Source organism: Aptenodytes patagonicus, chromosome W (genome assembly GCF_965638725.1).
Source record: "Aptenodytes patagonicus chromosome W, bAptPat1.pri.cur, whole genome shotgun sequence".
Classification (NCBI taxonomy): Eukaryota; Metazoa; Chordata; class Aves; order Sphenisciformes; family Spheniscidae; genus Aptenodytes; species Aptenodytes patagonicus.
In genome coordinates this window covers 14,789,315-14,807,943 of record NC_134981.1, presented here as the reverse complement: position 1 = coordinate 14,807,943, position 18,629 = coordinate 14,789,315, and the positions used below count along the sequence as shown (strand labels likewise).

Below are 18,629 nucleotides of genomic sequence, written 5' to 3'. Positions count from 1 at the left end.
AACTTTTTATTAAAGTTTGATGTTTTCCCTTAATTGGAAATTCAGACAGCCAAAAGAAAGGGAATATGAAAGGCTTCCAGCAATCCCTCAATATACTACATACTAGATTCTGCATGTTTAGTGCATGCATACATGTAAGTGTATATAATACTTTATATAGGAAAAATTACATCTGTTCTTTCTTTTCCTAGAAAGGAGCAAAAACTGGAATGGACCTGAGTGGCGTTGATGAGAAAAGCAAAAATACAGGTTATAATTTGAAAACTGAGTGGAGAAGTTGTCACATTGTATTCTTGGATTCTCAACCATATTTTCTAATATAGCACAGATATGGTATGTATGGGTAGATTTGTTATAAGCTGAATAGCCTAGATATGCATCATTTTGATTTGGATGCTGCCTAGAATCCATTTTCATTCCTCAAGTTGCCTAACTAAATGATGGTATTTTGTTGCAACTATCTAGAAACGTATAAGAAATTTAATTTTAAAATAAATCATATTTTCATTATTTCCTTTGATAGATCGATAGTGCTATATTACATTGCTGTTACTATTGCTTTCAGAGTCCAGGTGAACTTGCACTAATTTCAGGTGAACTCTAAAGATAAAGGGGAGGGGAAGAAAAAAAAAAAAAGACTGAATTACTCAACAGTTTCCTTCTAACCTTTTGAGTTATGCATTGACATCTTCTCCACACAATGAAGTGTCAGATCTCTTTAACATTCCTAATAACACCACTACGAAGGCAATGGGTTAATTATTCATCGCAGAAAAAAACCAGTATTTTTTTGTACCTGTTTTACTTTGTTTACTTACAGTTGTATTAAATAACCTTATGTTCTTGTATTTAAACAAGGTTACACTGAAAACCAGTTAGGGTTGCTAAGGGACAATCATAAAATTCAAGCCCATGAACCACAGCTACAATATAAAGCCATATAACTATATACACAAGTTACTCACATAACACTCACTATCTGTTCCCTCAGCCAATCAACCTTACTAAATCGTTGTAGCCACAGAACCAGATTTCTTCCATCTCTATGACCTAATGTCCTCTTTCTGAACTTTGCAGCCAGGTATTCCTTTTTCCTCACTCTACAAGTTTGTTTTTGTTTTCTTCTGGTGTTTTTTATTTTTAATCAAAATACCCTTTTCAATATTAGGCATTCTGGTTCTTCTATATCTGCATGCATATTCAATTTTTTTGAACTTAAGAAACCTTTTAGCTGTGGTTATTGTGTCTGGTTTTATGTATCTTCTCAATGCCACTGGAGCTTTTTGTAAATTGATTCTCTGATCTCGATCTGCCCTTACTACATAAACAAGTCTCTTTGCTGATCTAAAAGAAAGGATTATCACCAGAAATAAACATTTCCATTACATTTATTCTTTTGGTTGCTAGCATATACCACAAGGCAGTACTGACCAAGTATAAGAAGAAATAAATCCCAATGTAAGTTTCAGAGCATCACTGTCCCATTCTATTTTATATCACATTCTTCTTTTTACTGTCTGTATAACAAGACTGCTTAAAAACCAAAAGAGAAGAAAAACTTTTTAAGGTCTGTCTACAGTAAACTGTGAATGTCCATTTCCAAAGATTCTACTTACACCACAATGTATGTTCTGACTTTCAACATATTCCAAATTGTATGTTTTCATGGATATTCCCCAGTGTATGACCAAACACTGAAAGAGTAAGTAGTGGCAGCTTCAAAGCAATCCATTAGGTACTTTCAAAAGCAAGATACCTAAGCTGAAGTTCTCTACCGCCTTTTGCTATGTGTTTCAGAAGTTACCTTTCGACAATGTTACAGCACACCATGGAATAAAGGCAGCATCCTACCTGTGGTAGACACTATATTCTCCGGGCTTTCACTGCAAAGCTGTGACAGAAGACTTGTCTTGCCAGAACCAGTGAGGCCTATGCAAACCAAATCATATTCAGGTCGTGGTGGTGGCGGTCCCTTGCAGCAAAGTGCTCTAAAACACTGCCGGGGGGGGGAGAGAAAAGGAAGAAGTTACTTTTATGCAAATGTTTCTTCAATAAGGTACTAAAATTCATGTTTATAAATTCAAAGGTGCTAGAGACAAGCAGATTATTATTCCAACTTACTATTTTGGCAAAATCAGCAATTAATAAACTGAGATCAGCTCAACTAAAATCTATAAGAGCTTTATAAGAAAACATAAATATAGAATCATAGAATAGTTTGGGTTGGAAGGGACCTTTAAAGGTCATCTAGTCCAACCCCCCTGCCATGGGCAGGGACATCTTCAACTAGATCAGGTTGCTCAGAGCCCCGTCCAGCCTGACTATTGAATGTTTCCAGGGATGGGGCATCCACCACCTCTCTGGGCAACCTGTGCCAGTGCTTCACCACCCTCAGCGGAAAACATTTCTTCCTTATATCTAGTCTAAATCTTCCCCCCTTTAGTTTAAAGCCATTCCCCCTTGTCCCGTCGCAACAAGCCCTACTAAAAAGTTTGTCGCCATCTTTTTATAAGCCCCCTTTAAGTACTGATAGGCTGCAATAAGGTCTCCCCGAAGCCTTCTCTTCTCTAGGCTGAACAACCCCAACTCTCTCAGCCTTTCTTCATAGGAGAGGCGTTCCATCCCACTGATCATTTTCGTGGCCCTCCTCTGGACCCGCTCCAACAGGTCCGTGTCTTTCTTATGCTGAGGGCTCCAGAGCTGGACACAGTACTCCAGGTGGGGTCTCACCAGAGCAGAGTAGAGGGGCAGAATCACCTCCCTCGACCTGCTGGCCACGCTTCTTTTGATGCAGCCCAGGATACGGTTGGCCTTCTGGGCTGCGAGCGCACATTGCTGGCTCATGTCCAGCTTTTCCTCCACCAGTACCCCCAAGTCCTTCTCGGCAGGGCTGCTCTCAATCCCTTCATCCCCCAGCCTGTATTGATACTGGGGGTTGCCCCGACCCAGGTGCAGGACCTTGCACTTGGCCTTGTTGAACCTCATGAGGTTCACACGGGCCCACTTCTCGAGCTTGTCCAGGTCCCTCTGGATGGCATCCCGTCCCTCTGGCGTGTCGACCGCACCACTCAGCTTGGTGTCGTCTGCAAACTTGCTGAGGGTGCACTCGATCCCACTATGTCACTGATGAAGATATTAAACAGTACCGGTCCCAATACGGACCCCTGCGGGATGCCACTCGTCACCAATCTCCATCTGGACATTGAGCCGTTGACCACTACCCTCTGGATGCGACCATCTAACCAATTCCTCACCCACCGGACAGTCCACCCATCAAATCCATACGTCTCCAGTTTAGAGAGAAGGATGTTGTGGGGGACCGTGTCAGGGGCCTTACAGAGGTCCAGATAGACGACATCTGTAGCCCTTCCCGTGTCCACTGATGTAGTCACTCCATCCTAGAAGGCCACTAGGTTGGTCAGGCAAGACTTGCCCTTGGTGAAGCCACGCTGGCTGTCTCGAATCACCTCCCTGTCCTCCATGTGCCTTAGCATAGCTTCCAGGAGGATCTGCTCCATGATCTTCCCAGGCACAGAGGTGAGGCTGACTGGCCTGTGGTTCCCTGGGTCTTCCTTTTTTCCCTTTTTAAAAATGGGGGTTATGTTTCCCCTTTTCCAGTCAGTGGGAACTTCACCGGACTGCCACCACTTCTCAAATACAATGGATAGTGGCTTAGCAACTTCATCCGCCAGTTCCCTCAGGACCCACGGATAGATCTCATCGGGTCCCATGGACTTGTGCACCTTCAGGTGCCTTAGATGGTCTCAAACCTGATCTTCTCCCACAGTGGGCGGCTCTTCATTCTCCCAGTCCCCGCCTTTGCCTTCTGCGGCTTAGGCGGTGAGGCTCGAGCACTTGCCGGTGAAGACCGAGGCAAAAAAGTCATCGAGTACCTCTGCCTTCTCTGTGTCCCGGGTAACCAGGTCTCCCATTTCGTTCCAGAGAGGGCCCACATTTTCCCTCGTCTTCCTTTTATCCCCAACATACCTATAGAATCTTTTCTTGTTGCCCTCGATGTCCCTGGACAGATTTAATTCTATCAGGGCTTTAGCTTTCCTAACCTGATCCCTGGCTGCTCGGACAATTTCTCTGTATTCCTCCCAGGCTACCTGTCCTTGCTTCCACCCTCTGTAGGCTTCCTTTTTGTGTTGGAGTTTGCCCAGGAGCTCCTTGTTCATCCATGCAGGCCTCCTGGCGTTTTTGCCCGACTTCCTCTTTGTTGGGATGCATCGCTCCTGAGCTTGAAGGAGGTGATCCTTGAATATTACCCAGCTTTCTTGGGCCCCTCTTCCCTCCAGGGCTTTGTCCCATGGCACTCTACCAAGCAGATCCCTGAAGAGGCCAAAGCCTGCTCTCCTGAAGTCCAGGGTAGTGAGCTTGCTGTGCGCCCTCCTCAGTGCTCTCAGGATCTTGAACTCCACCATTTCGTGGTCACTGCAGCCCAGGCTGCCCTTGAGCTTCACATTCCCCACCAGCCCCTCCTTGTTGGCGAGAACAAGGTCCAGCGTAGCACCTCTCCTCGTTGGCTCCTCTACCACTTGGAGAAGGAAGTTATCATCGACGCATTCCAGGAACCTCCTGGATTGCTTATGCCCTGCCGTGTTGTCCCTCCAACAGATGTCGGGGTGGTTGAAGTCCCCCATGAGGACCAGGGCTTGTGAGCGTGAGGCTGCTCCCATCTGTCTATAGAGGGCCTCATCCGCTCGGTCTTCCTGGTCAGGTGGCCTGTAGCAGACCCCCACCGTAATGTCACCTGTCCCTGCCTTCCCTTTGATCCTGACCCACAAGCTCTCAGTCAGCTCCTCATCCATCCCCAGGCAGAGCTCCATGCACTCCAGCTGGTCATTGACACAGAGGGCGACGCCCCCTCCTTGTCTCCCCTGCCTGTCCTTCCTGAAGAGCCTGTATCCCTCAGTCCCAACACTCCAATCATAGGAGTCCTCCCACCACGTCTCCATGATGCCAATAAGGTCGTAGCCCTGCAGGCGTGCGCACCTTAATATAATAGGGTTAATATACCCATTAACTTTTCACCTAAACCTCATAGAGCTGGATTGAGGAAAGTGACTTCCATTTCCTGAATAGCATGAACAGTGCACATATATCGAGAGCACTACTCAACTCTGCGGTTGGATATGCATGTTTGCTTCCTGTCCTAATTTCATGCAATACCTGGTGTGAACATCAGAGCAGCTCCTGAGCAGCTGCTGGCCAGGCTCTCCCTGTTGTCACAGGAAAGAATCAGAGAACTTTGTTCCACTGATGTCCTTCCTGGGCTTGCTTTGGCACATGTTTTGAAGGAGGACAGCACTCATCCTACCTTACAATATCAGCTGTTAAAGAGTACAGCTTGTAAAAAAAATAAATTTTGCTGGGCATAGCTCTAGTCATAAAAAAGCAGATCTCTCACTTTCCCTGGAAAAGTATGAATTAATGACAAAATAAAGAATAAAAACCACTTACACAAAGCCTACTTTAGAGTTCTGCTCACATCTCTTAAACAGTATTGCCAAATTAGGCTAAGCTGATCGAAAAGGTCCCTTAAGCCCTTAGTAAGGTTCATCAGACCCTTCTTTATATGTAACATGGAAAACTTATGTAAAAAAATCTAAAAATATGCCATTCTGGGAAGGCTAGGAAGTTTATATTTAAGGTATGGGGTATAATTACCCACTGATGTCCAAGATAAGTCCCCCCCACCCCAATACAGAAATATCTTTTTCCCCAATATCTGCTACCTTCACATCAGAGGAATACATCTGCTATAGCAAGGAAGGGAAAACATGTTTGTGCAACCACTCCTCTCTCAGACATTCTGTCTTTACATAGTCCCAACTCTTGACCCTTCAGCAATAGAAACCTGAGTCTCCACACCTGAACTGGAGCTCATTGCTAATTTAATTGATTTTTTTCCATCTTAACCACAAACCAATCACTATATTGGGTAAAGAAACACAGTCTTTACAACTTTAACCTAGTTGGTCTACATTACTACAGAGGCTCTCTCATTGAGGACTACTGAAGGAACAGAAAAACTGAAAAGACATCAGTAAAGCACTACTGCAAATAGCAAGTCATCCAAAGAGAACGTGATTATAAAAAGATAGCTCGCTGACTGCAGAACTTTTATTGAGTTCTTTCTGTATAAATGATAAATTATTATACATGCTACCAAACCAGTCTTCATTGGTTTAAAGAAGCAAAAGATACCTTCAGGGAAAGTTAAGAAATTCCTTCAACATCTTATAAAAACATGAAAGGAAATATTTTAGGAATAAAAACATTTACTGTAGTAAAGCTGAACAAAGGCAACAGATCTTAAAAATAATATTTTTTTCAAGAAGGTTTGCCTTTATATGTGTGTCCATAGCAAAAAGGAGTAAACATGACTTCTAGCTTTATTCACTGATGTCAGTTTATGCTTATCCCACAGACTTTACAAAGCCACAGCCAATATTCTACTCTGGTACTTAAGTGAGAAAGGCCAACTGAGTTCATGGCACAACATAAGCTCCTTCAAACAGAGTTTCCACTTAAAGGATATCAGGCTAAAGGCCACGTAAAATTCTGTCATAACTGTCCTTCAGGGCAGGAGAGATGGTATGCGGTGTTGGACTGTTGCATGCTGAAGCCAGTTCTGGTACCATCATCACTGTGCTTTGCTCGGTTTCAAAGTTCATTCTTCATTAATCTGGGTGATTCTTATTGTAACACCATTGATATGGCATATAATATTATGTAGCAATTAACATCACACAATTCAGATCATGGGCTATTCTCACCCAAAATCAAATCCCCTTGAGGTACACATCGGACTTCCCCATCCTCCCGCATCACCCACCAAGTGCACCCAGGTCCTTGAGCAAAAGCAATCCCACGGATAGGTTTGCCTTTGCCCGAGGGAGGAATAACCCAGACTGCCTTCCCCAGCATATTTTTTACGTGCACTACAGGGACTTTATTCCCATCTACAGTACGTAAAAGTTCTGACTGGGCAGGGCCAGCTTGATTGGCAGATCCCCTCGTGTTGACTAACCAGGTGGCTTTTGATAAATCTGTATCCCAATGTTTGAATGTCCCACCACCCATTGCTCTCAGCATAGTCTTTAACAGTCCATTGTATCGTTCAATTTTCCCAGAGGCTGGTGCATGATAGGAGATGTAATACACCCACTCAATGCCATGCTCTTTGGCCCAGGTGTCTATGAGGTTGTTTCGGAAATGAGTCCCGTTGTCTGACTCAATTCTTTCTGGGGTGCCATGTCGCCATAGGACTTGCTTTTCAAGGCCCAGGATAGTGTTCCGGGCAGTGGCATGGGGCACGGGATATGTTTCCAGCCATCCGGTGGTTGCTTCCACCATTGTAAGCACATGGCGCTTGCCTTGGCGGGTTTGTGGGAGTGTGATATAATCAACCTGCCAGGCCTCCCCATATTTATATTTCAGCCATCGTCCGCCATACCAAAAAGGCTTTAACCGCTTGGCTTGCTTGATTGCAGCGCATGTTTCGCATTCATGGATAACCTGCGCAATAGCGTCCATGGTCAAGTCCACCCCTCGATCACGAGCCCATCTGTATGTTGCATCTCTTCCTTGGTGACCTGAGGTGTCATGGGCCCACTGAGCTAGAAATAATTCACCCTTCTGTTGCCAGTCCAGATCCACCTGAGCCACTTCAATCTTAGCAACCTGATCCACCTGCTGGTTGTTTTGATGTTCTTCAGTGGCCCGACTCTTGGGTACGTGAGCATCTATCTACGTGATGGACTTTTACAACCAGGTTCTCCACCCGGGCAGCAATATCTTGCCACAATGCGGCAGCCCAGATGGGTTTGCCTCTGCGCTGCCAGTTGCTCCGCTTCCATTGCTGCAACCACCCCCACAGGGCATTTGCCACCATCCATGAGTCAGTCTAGAGATAGAGCACTGGCCACTTTTCTCGGTCAGCAATGTCTAAAGCCAGCTGGATGGCCTTTACTTCTGCAAATTGGCTCGATTCACCTTCTCCTTCAGCAGTTTCTACAACTTGTCATATAGGACTCCATACAGCAGCCTTCCACTTCCGATGCTTTCCCAAAATACGACAGGACCCATCAGTGAACAGGGCATATTGCTTCTCATTTTCTGGTAGTTCATTATACAGTGGGGCCTCCTCAGCATGCGTCACCTCCAACTCTGGCGATATTCCAAAATCTTTGCCTTCTGGCCAGTCCATGATCACTTCCAGGATTCCTGGGCGACTGGGGTTTCCCGTTCAAGCCCGTTGTGTGATCAGTGCGACCCACTTACTCCATGTAGCATCGGTTGCATGATGTGTACAGGGGACCCTCCCTCTGAACATCCAGCCCAGCACCGGCAGTCGGGGTGCCAGGAGGAGCTGTGCTTCAGTGCCCACCACTTCCGAAGCAGCTCAAACCCCTTCAAATGCTGCCAATATCTCCTTTTCAGTTGGAGTATAGCGGGCCTCGGATCCTCTGTATCCCTGACTCCAAAACCCTAGGGGTCGACCTTGAGTCTCCCCTGGTGCTTTCTGCCAGAGGCTCCAGGTAGGGCCATTCTCCCCGGCTGCGGTGTACAGCACATTTTTTACATCTTGCCCTGCCCGGACTGGCCCCAGGGCTACTGCATGAACTATCTCCTCTTTAATTTGTTCAAAGGCTTGTCCTTGCTCAGGGCCCCATTTGAAATCGTTCTTCTTTCGGGTCACTTGATAGAGAGGGCTTACGATCAGACTGTAACTTGGACTATGCATTCTCCAAAAACCCACGACGCCTAAGAAAGCTTGTGTTTCCTTTTTGCTAGTTGGTGGAGACATGGCTGTTATTTTGTTGATCACATCCATTGGGATCTGACAACGTCCATCTTGCCATTTTATTCCTAAAAACTGGATCTCCTGTGCAGGTCCCCTGACCTTACTTTGTTTTATGGCAAAACCGGCCTTCAGCAGGATTTGGACTATTTCCTTCCCTTTCTCAAAAACTTCTCCTGCTGTGTTGCCCCACACGATGATGTCATCAATGTATTGCAGGTGTTCTGGAGCCTCACCCTGTTCCAGTGCAGTCTGGATCAGTCCATGGCAAATGGTGGGGCTGTGTTTCCACCCCTGGGGCAGTCGGTTCCAGGTGTACTGGACGCCCCTCCAAGTGAAAGCAAACTGTGGCCTGCACTCTGCTGCCAAAGGGATTGAGAAAAACGCATTAGCAATATCAATTGTGGCATACCACTTGGCTGCCTTTGACTCCAATTTGCATTGAAGTTCTAGCATGTCTGTTACGGCAGCACTCAGCGGTGGCGTGACTTCGTTCAGGCCGCGATAGTCTACTGTTAGTCTCCACTCTCCATTAGACTTTCACACTGGCCATATGGGACTGTTAAAGGGTGAGCGAGTCTTGCTGATCACTCCTTGGCTCTCCAGTTGACGAATCAGCTCATGGATGGGAATCAGGGAGTCTTGGTTAGTGCGATATTGCCACCGGTGCACCGTGGTGGTAGCGATTGGCACCTGTTGCTCTTCGACCTTCAGCAGCTCCACAACAGAAGGGTCCTCCAAGAGACCAGGCAAGGTAGACAGCTGTCTAATTTCTTCCATCTCCAAGGCAGCTATACCAAAAGCCCACCGGTACCCTTTTGGGGCCTTGAAGTACCCTCTCCTGAGGTAGTCTATGCCAAGGATGCACGGAGCCTCTGGGCCAGTCACAATGGGGTGCTTTTGCCACTCATTCCCAGTTAGGCTCACTTCAGCCTCCAATACAGTTACCTGTTGGGATCCCCCCGTCACTCTGGAAATGTCACTATCCTCTCCGAGTTGCTGGACCTCCCGGGACAGTTTCTCCACAGGCGAGACGAGGGAGGAAGAGAGACTTTCTTCTTATTGCTGGAGTTGGCCAGCCGATTCATCCACCGTTTGTCCCTCTCCGTCTTTCCAGGTCATCATTGCCAATGAGTTGGCATATGACGATGGTGCACTGCATACAAACTTCTGCCACATGGGTCGTGTGCACTTGACTTCATCTGGACCTTTGGATAGCTGTTCATTGTTCAGGTCATCATAAATCACCTCCAGCACAGCTGAAATCTCTTCATATAATTTGCAGCTCACTCAGGGATAGGGATCAGGTGGTTACCACCTCGTTTATGAGTTCTTCCTCTTCTTCCTCCCCGACCAGCGACCGGCTCTCCTCCTCCTGTTCTCGTGATGGTCCTATTCCAGGGCAGTCTGCCTCGTCCACTTCTTCCTTCGGCTCCCTCTTAGAAGAAGCTTCTTCATCCCTTACTAAACGAGCCAACTTCCGCTTCCAATATTTCTTCTTGTGTATAGGGGCAACTGATACCAGCACAAGTTTGTTCTTTGGTTCAGCCGCAAGGCCCGTCGCGGGGGTTGAAGTAGCTGCAGTGCCTGTCATTTTGTTGTCAGATCCAGAGACCTTCTCTTCCCCTTGAGGGTACTGAATAGTGTTGAACAGGGCTCAATAGGCATGGGCCAGGCCCCAGCATAGAATCATAGAATCATTAAGGTTGGAAAAGACCTCTAAGATCATCGAGTCCAACCGTTGACCCAACACCACCATGCCCACTAAACCCTGTCCCTAAGCGCCTCATCTACACGTCTTTTAAATACCTCCAGGGATGGGGACTCCACCACTTCCCTGGGCAGCCTGTTCCAATGTTTCACCACTCTTTCAGTAAAGAAATTTTTCCTCACGTCCAATCTAAACCTCCCCTGGCGCAACTTGAGGCCATTTCCTCTCGTCCTATCGCTAGTTACTTGGGAGAAGAGACCAACAGCCACCTCGCTACAACCTCCTTTCAGGTAGTTGTAGAGAGCGATGAGGTCTCCCCTCAGCCTCCTCTTCTCCAGGCTAAACAACCCCAGTTCCCTCAGCCGCTCCTCATAAGACTTGTTCTCCAGACCCCTCACCAGCCTCGTTGCCCTTCTCTGGACACGCTCCAGCACCTCAACGTCCTTCTTGTAGTGAGGGGCCCAAAACTGAACACAGTAGTCGAGGTGCGGCCTCACCAGGGCCGAGTACAGGGGCACGATCACTTCCCTACTCCTGCTGGCCACACTATTTCTGATACAGGCCAGGATGCCATTGGCCTTCTTGGCCGCCTGGGCACACTGCCGGCTCATGTTCAGCCGGCTGTCAACCAGCACCCCCAGGTCCTTTTCTGCCAGGCAGCTTTCCAGCCACTCTTCCCCAAGCCTGTAGCATTGCATGGGGTTGTTGTGACCCAAGTGCAGGACCCGGCACTTGGCCTTGTTGAATCTCATACAGTTGGCCTCGGTCCATTGATCCAGCCTGTCCAGGTCCCTCTACAGAGCCTTCCTACCCTCGAGCAGATCAACACTCCCGCCCAACTTGGTGTCATCTGCAAACTTCCTGAGGGTGCACTCGATCCCCTCATCCAGATCATTGATAAAGATATTGAACAAGACCGGCCCCAAAACTGAGCCCTGGGGAACACCACTCGTGACCGGCCGCCAACTGGATTGAACTCCATTCACCACAACTCTCTGGGCCTGGCCCTCCAGCCAGTTTTTGACCCAGCGCAGAGTACACCTGTCTAAGCCGTGAGCTGCCAGCTTCTCTAGGAGAATGCTGTGGGAAACGGTGTCTAAGGCCTTACTGAAGTCCAGGTAGACCACATCCACAGCCTTTCCCTCGTCCACTAGGTCATAGAAAGAGATCAGGTTGGTCAAGCAGGACCTGCCCTTCATGAACCCGTGCTGGCTGGGCCTGATCCCCTGGTTGTCCCGCTCATGCCTTGTGAGCGCCCTCAAGTTGAGCCGCTCCATAATCTTCCCCGGCACCGAGGTCAGGCTGACAGGCCTGTAGTTCCCTGGATCCTCCTTCCGGCCCTTCTTGTAGATGGGCGTCACATTGGCAAGCCTCCAGTCGTCCGGGACCTCCCCCGTTAACCAGGACTGCTGATAAATGATGGAGAGTGGCTTGGTGAGCTCCTCCGCCAGCTCCCTCAGCACTCTCGGGTGGATCCCATCCAGCCCCATAGACTTGTGAGCATCCAGGTGGCGTAGCAGGTCGTTAACTGCTTCCTCTTGGATTATGGGGGGTTTATCCTGCTCGCCGTCCCTGTCTTCCAGCTCAGGGGGCTGAGTACCCTGAGGGTAACTGGTCTGACTATTAAAGACTGAGGCAAAGAAGGCATTGAGTACCTCAGCCTTTTCCTCATCCTCGGTGACAATGTTCCCCCCCGAATGTTGCAGTGATCTGCATCTCTCTGGAGTTGCCAGGGTGACAGCATACTTTTTCCAAATATTCTACTAACTCTTCAGGATTCTGCACTTGCTCAGGGGTGAAGTTCCAAAACACTGGGGGTGCCCATTGGCCTAGGTACTTGCCCATGCTATCCCACACACCCTGCCACTCATAACTATCCAGCCTCGGGGCAGATCTCTGGATGATATCCTTAAATTGCTTATTAACCTCAGACAAAACCAAAACAATTTTCCCCAGAAATACCAATAGAAGTATCTTAACTACCAAAGGATGTTCAAGATACTGACAAGTTACTGTAATGAAGGAGGAAACATCATAGAAGAAGGTAGCGACGCTGCCATTCTGTATTTCCTCCATAAAAAAACCTCACAGAGGAAGGACTATAATTGCTAATTGTCTCCACGAAGTGGTACCCCAAGTACAGTAATGGCTTCAGTACAAAGCTCAAATACCAGATTAAGCTCAAGGCCAGTGTTTTAATAACAAACCTCCCAGGCAAAACATCACTAATCACTGCAGACCACAGGAAACTGCAAAAACCATCACCAATCTTTAACATGTACAGCAAAAGAAAGAGCATGGTGCAGATCAGATAAACTAATATCGAGATTAAATTCCTTAATGCACTCTGGTTAATCTGTTACTATCTCAAACCCTTCAAGCCCCACGTTGGGTACCAAAAAAGGACTGTCGTGGTTTAACCTCAGCCAGCAACTGAGCACCACACAGCCACGCGCTCACTCTCCCCGCCTCCCCGGTGGGATGGGGGAGAGAATCGGAAGAGTAAAATTGAAAAAACTCGTGGGTTGAGATAAGAACAGTTGAATAATTGAAATAAAATAGTAATAATAGTAATAGAAGAATATACAAAGCAAGTGATGAACGATGCAACTGCTCACCACCCACCGACCGATACCCAGCCAGTCCCCGAGCAGTGGTGGCTGCCCCCCGGCCAACTCCCCCCAGTTTATATACTGAGCATGACGTCATATGGTATGGAATATCCCTTTGGCCAGTTTGGGTCAGCTGTCCTGGCTATACTCCCTCCCAGCTTCTTGTGCACCTCTTCGCTGGCAGAGTATGGGAAGCTGAAAAGTCCTTGACTTAGTATAAGCACTGCTTAGCAACAACTAAAACATCAGTGTGTTATCACATTATTCTCATGCTAAATCTAAAACACAGCACTATGCCAGCTACTAGGAAGAAAATTAACTCTATCCCAGCCGAAACCAGGACAATAACCCGTAGTTCTGTGAAAGATAATTATTGCCCTTTGTAGGACACATACGCAGGCTCTGTGGGTGACAGAGGGGCTCCGCAGGCTGTTTTTGTGAACTTCAGTCTCTCTTTAGTGCAGATTCCTTAAGTCTAACTTAGTCTGGAGAGTCTTTACGTGCTGTTGATTATTATGTACGATTAAAAATCCAGGTCAACTTGCATGTCCAAAGCGGCATGCGCAGACTCGCCACCCACCCACTTATCCTTCACCAGTAAGCACAGTTAGGTATCAAAGTTTCTGAGATGCAGCAGACACTGAACCCCAGAAAACAGAAAAATGACTTGCTCCAGACTACTCTCGTATTTTATTTGATACGATTCCCCTATCTTTGTTACGTTCATGACTTTGTCCTTCTCCAAGGCTAATTTCCTTCAGTAGATATTTTTGTTTGGCTGGAATGAAAAAAGACTAAATATTCTAGCTTCAAAAAGTTGCTGAAATTTAAGCTACTGTGTATAGTACTTGAGAAATTCTACAGTTCTATTACTACCAGCACATTTTAGGGGATACTTGTAATAACGTATTTAAATTTTATAAACTTGTTTCGCAATCCTCCTTACTCAAGCTCAGTGAACATCTCTTGCATCAGAAATATCACTATAGCAAACAGTCCAATCACTGCCTTCCTGTTCTCTCAGCAGCCTAAAGTTACTCGGCCCCTAACAAAGTCAGGGCTATTTAAGCATCCATTATAGAGAGTAAACCTCTATTGTCACTGCTTTGGCAGCTGCATCTAGTAGCTGCACAAGACTTGTGTGAGAAAAGAAAATTTAGAGGTCATTGATCATGCAAATAAAATTACATCCTATATTCTGCTTTTGACTACAGACAGGAAACGCATCCCAAGATATTTTACGAAGCATGGACTAGAGCTACACCATTATTTCAGATGTTGTTATATATTACAGTGCAATCTGAAATGCACAGAACTGCAAGAAATACGTGTATAAGTAGTAACTAAAGAAGCCATTCCTGAAATCCAAAACACAAATATCAAAAACATTGAGATAGTTTTTCAATCCACAGTGAGCTCTCGGTCTTTTCCAAAACCACAGTACTTTCCACTCCAATTCGACAAACCAAAGGGCATAAGAGAAACTTGAATTAACAGCCTGAAAAAAAAGGCTACCTTTTCGATATTATAAAACAAACTCAGAACCCAAATGAGGCCAGTCAGAGGAAGTGTTGGAGAGGATGGAAATAAAACATTTGACTACCGCAAATGTAGGGTCAGAGCTAGCTGGCATAGTCACTGAAATGCTGTTTGGGAGAGGGTTGTGCATTTCAGCTCCACCACTAGCAACAAAATAGTAACAACATTTTTTGGAGCTCTTTCATCCAAATAGGGCAAGACTATTTATAGATATAACTTTAAAGGGTGAGACATGTCAAAGAAAGTGTCAGTTTTCATGATTTTTTGAGAACATCACACTCAAAACTCTTTGTAGCCATTGGATGGGGAGAAGAAGCAGGCAAAGAGAGGCAGGCAGGGAGAGGCAGGAGGGTTTTTTTGGGTTTGGTTTTTTTGTTTGTTTTTTTTTAAATGAATGAGCAGATTTGAAAGTATTGAACATATGCACAGGTGCTACTCTGAACAGGAGAAGACAATCACTCACTTCACTGCAGTGTCAAATCAAGCTCCAAGGAGGTTGTCGGACATTCCTAGGTTTCATCAAGTGCAGAATTATTGCTCAAGTTGTTTCCTCTCCTCTCTGACAGTTTGCTTCCATTTATTTTGCTGCACGAGAGTAACTCATCTGTTTCAACCCATCAGTCCATTTAAATTTAACAACAAAAAAGATGAATTGCAAACAGTTTGTTTCACAACCTAAGGAAACACGACCATACTAAAAAAGCCCTAAGAATCATTGAAAATACCAACAAAAAAGGCAGTAGCAACACCACTGAAATGTGCAAAAGTTAAAGATGTGGCACCACCTGTCATTTCTAATTTCTAGTAAGGATGATAGATAGATATATAGATTTATTTTTTTTTAATCCCCCCTCCCCAATAGCTTAAAGGTTTCAGGGTTGCTAAAAGCCATCCCTTTACAGGTTCTGAGCCAAATCATAAAAAGCTTCTCTATGATTCATGTGTGTTACAAGATGAGTTACAGAACACTTTTCTTTTGTTCAGCATAGCAGGAATAATTACTTGCGTTCTATAATCTCACATGGGATCACAAAAGCCAGAAAGCAGCATATAGACCACTTGGTGTTCTTTGATTTTTCTAATTAAAGCTGACTATATGTCACTTAAATGCAACAGCACACTTTGTTTCTTTCTTCTCCCCAAAAACTATTTGGTACACAAGACCCTGGACATCCACATTTGATATACATGGCACACATTGTATTACTTCTGCAACAATATAAATTTATGGAAACAGTACAGTGATATATCCAAGTCCCACGCCCAAATGGGTCAAAGAACCTCAAAGAAACAAAATTAGAGAAATACTTCAGGTGCAAACAGAAATCCAGATGTACACTAGAAGAGGAGGAAGGTAAATGAAGACTTGCATTGTATTCCATATATTAAAAAGAAAAGAAAAAGAAAAGCTACTGCTGCTGTCCTACTCTGAAATTGCTAGGCAAATTCAAAGTACACTAGAAGAGTAAAAGTCTCATAATCTTCATGACAAAAGCCCCATCACCAAATGTGAAGTGAGATTTCTGCAAGTTACACTAGGATTTATGTAGCAAAAAGGGTCTCAAAAATTTCAGTTAAAATAAACACAAACAACTTTGTTTGAAATTTAGTTGGAAAAAGCACAAGGAATGGCAAAGCACAACAACAAATAAGAGAAGTGTGCCCTCATGCACTGATAGCCTGAAGATCTCAAGGGGGATTTCAGGTGATAAGAGTTAATACATCCCCGAGAAAAGTAACAAGATCCAAATTCTGCCACCTACTGTTTCAGTAACATTTCAGGAATAGACAAACTCCAGAGAATTTTTTTCACCCAACTTCAGCCTACGCTTTCGGAATTGTTGGGCATCATAATTGTAACTAAAACAAAACGTCTCCTGGGCTGTGCGTGTCTCAGTACCAAAAAAAAATCCCAAACAAAACAAAACAAAAAACCCAAACCAAAAAACCACCACAACCCAAAAAACCCACAAAAAACCTAGAGAAACTCCAAATGTGTTTTGAGGGAAAAAGAAGAAATATCTAATGTTTACTTGAGGCAACATTTCCTCTGAGATTAAGCCCCAGGATATGTCTCATTCTTTCTTATGAAAGATTTCAAAACTAACATTTACTATCAAATCTGAGAGGAAAGAGGAGAAATCTCTAAGGACAACAGACCACACTCTATTTGCTATAAAGTCTGATCTTACTGAACGTGTCCATAGCTGAGGTAGAACAGCAAGTACAAAGAGACTGTGGATACCAGTCAAAGTAAGAAAATCTGTACAAAAAAACAAAATAGGGGAGAAAGACCCAAATATGCCATTGACAAATGAGAAACCTAAGACAGTTTTGGAATTACTTTGCAAAATACCACAGAGCAAAATTAAACAATATTATGGTAGCGTGACAGTACATTAAAAAGGAAAGTACGGTTTTAACTGTCACTTTTAAACCTATCTGCTCAGGGGTCCCAGCTAATAATTCTCTCTTTGCTCATACAGTACAAGAAGCACACCATAGTAAATTTAGTTATTACCCAACCAAGAAGTTAACAAAACAATGCATGTTTGGTTGCTCTAAAATTATCAGGAGGCAAGGGAAAGAAGATACCAGTAGAGACCGATGCAAAAAAGTTACTAAAATAGAAACAGTCCATGCAATTAACATTTAAATATAAGGGTGAAAAGCATTACTAGTGTACACCCAGTCTAACAAGTAGTAATGGGAGGATTTAGATAAAAGGAGGAAGTGGACAGAAGAACAAGGATAGCTGAATTTTGCAGGCAGCGCAAGTCTTCTGGCCAAAGAATTCTGCTGCTTGGAACATTTAAGACTAGACTACCTTCCAACACTAGAAAAAATGGAGTGAGAATTACACCAGCATTGGCAGAAATGCAAATGGGAGATCTAATGGGTATGCTCTATTACCAGTTCATGGCATTATCAATCTCCAGCTTTGGATTTGAAGCATTATATAGTTACAGGCCATGGGCATCTGTTATTCTTCAGGCTATGAATGATTTTGCTCTTACATGCCCTTATCATTTTATTTTCCCAGGATGCTATATTTACAAAAATAAGAACCTCTAAGAAGATATGTATTTTGACCAAAAGACCTAGGGAATAGAAAATATGTAGAAACATATACAGGAACCTCTCTTCCTCCCTTATAAAGCATAAGGGTTTTACTTGGCTAGCACAGCACATTACTACTGTGGGAGGAAACAGAAGACTGAGCTACACAAAAACATTAATCCAAAATATACAATTAGAGGAAGGCATACAAATCTCAAGTACCATTAAAAATTCTTCAGATTTTGATCAATGAAAGGCTCTTTGAAAACAATATTTGCCACCACCAAACTCGTAATGAATTCGGTTTGAGAAACTTCAACCACTGAAAACATCTCATGCTCCAACACAGTCATTTTGCATTTCTCCTCTCTCCAGCTGCAAGTTTAGCTTTTTTTTTTTATCATAGAATCATAGAATAGTTTGGGTTGGAAGGGACCTTTAAAGGTCATCTAGTCCAACCCCCCTGCAATGAGCAGGGACATCTTCAACTAAATCAGGTTGCTCAGAGCCCCGTCCAGCCTGACTACTGAATGTTTCCAGGGATGGGGCATCCACCACCTCTCTGGGCAACCTGTGCCAGTGCTTCACCACCCTCAGCGGAAAACATTTCTTCCTTATATCTAGTCTAAATCTTCCCCCCTTTAGTTTAAAGCCATTCCCCCTTGTCCCGTCGCAACAAGCCCTACTAAAAAGTTTGCCGCCATCTTTCTCATAAGCCCCCTTTAAGTACTGATAGGCTGCAATAAGGTCTCCCCAAAGCCTTCTCTTCTCCAGGCTGAACAACCCCAACTCTCTCAGCCTTTCTTCATAGGAGAGGCGTTCCATCCCCCTGATCATTTTCGTGGCCCTCCTCTGGACCCGCTCCAACAGGTCCGTGTCTTTCCTGTGCTGAGGGCTC

At 45.0% G+C, this 18,629-nt stretch overlaps 1 protein-coding gene across 2 annotated transcripts in view; it reads right to left on the bottom strand.

Moving 5' to 3' along the window:
• LOC143172021 (ADP-ribosylation factor-like protein 15) overlaps window positions 1–18,629 on the bottom strand; it is a 286,252-nt gene that overhangs the window by 166,534 nt on the left and 101,089 nt on the right. For both annotated transcript variants that reach the window (XR_012997266.1, XM_076361236.1), the window contains exon 2: window positions 1,852–1,996. Coding sequence is in view for 1 of the 2 variants with exons in the window: in XM_076361236.1 (XP_076217351.1) it covers window positions 1,852–1,996 (145 nt within the window). In the remaining variant the exon portion in view is untranslated. The remainder of the gene's footprint in view (window positions 1–1,851; window positions 1,997–18,629) is intronic.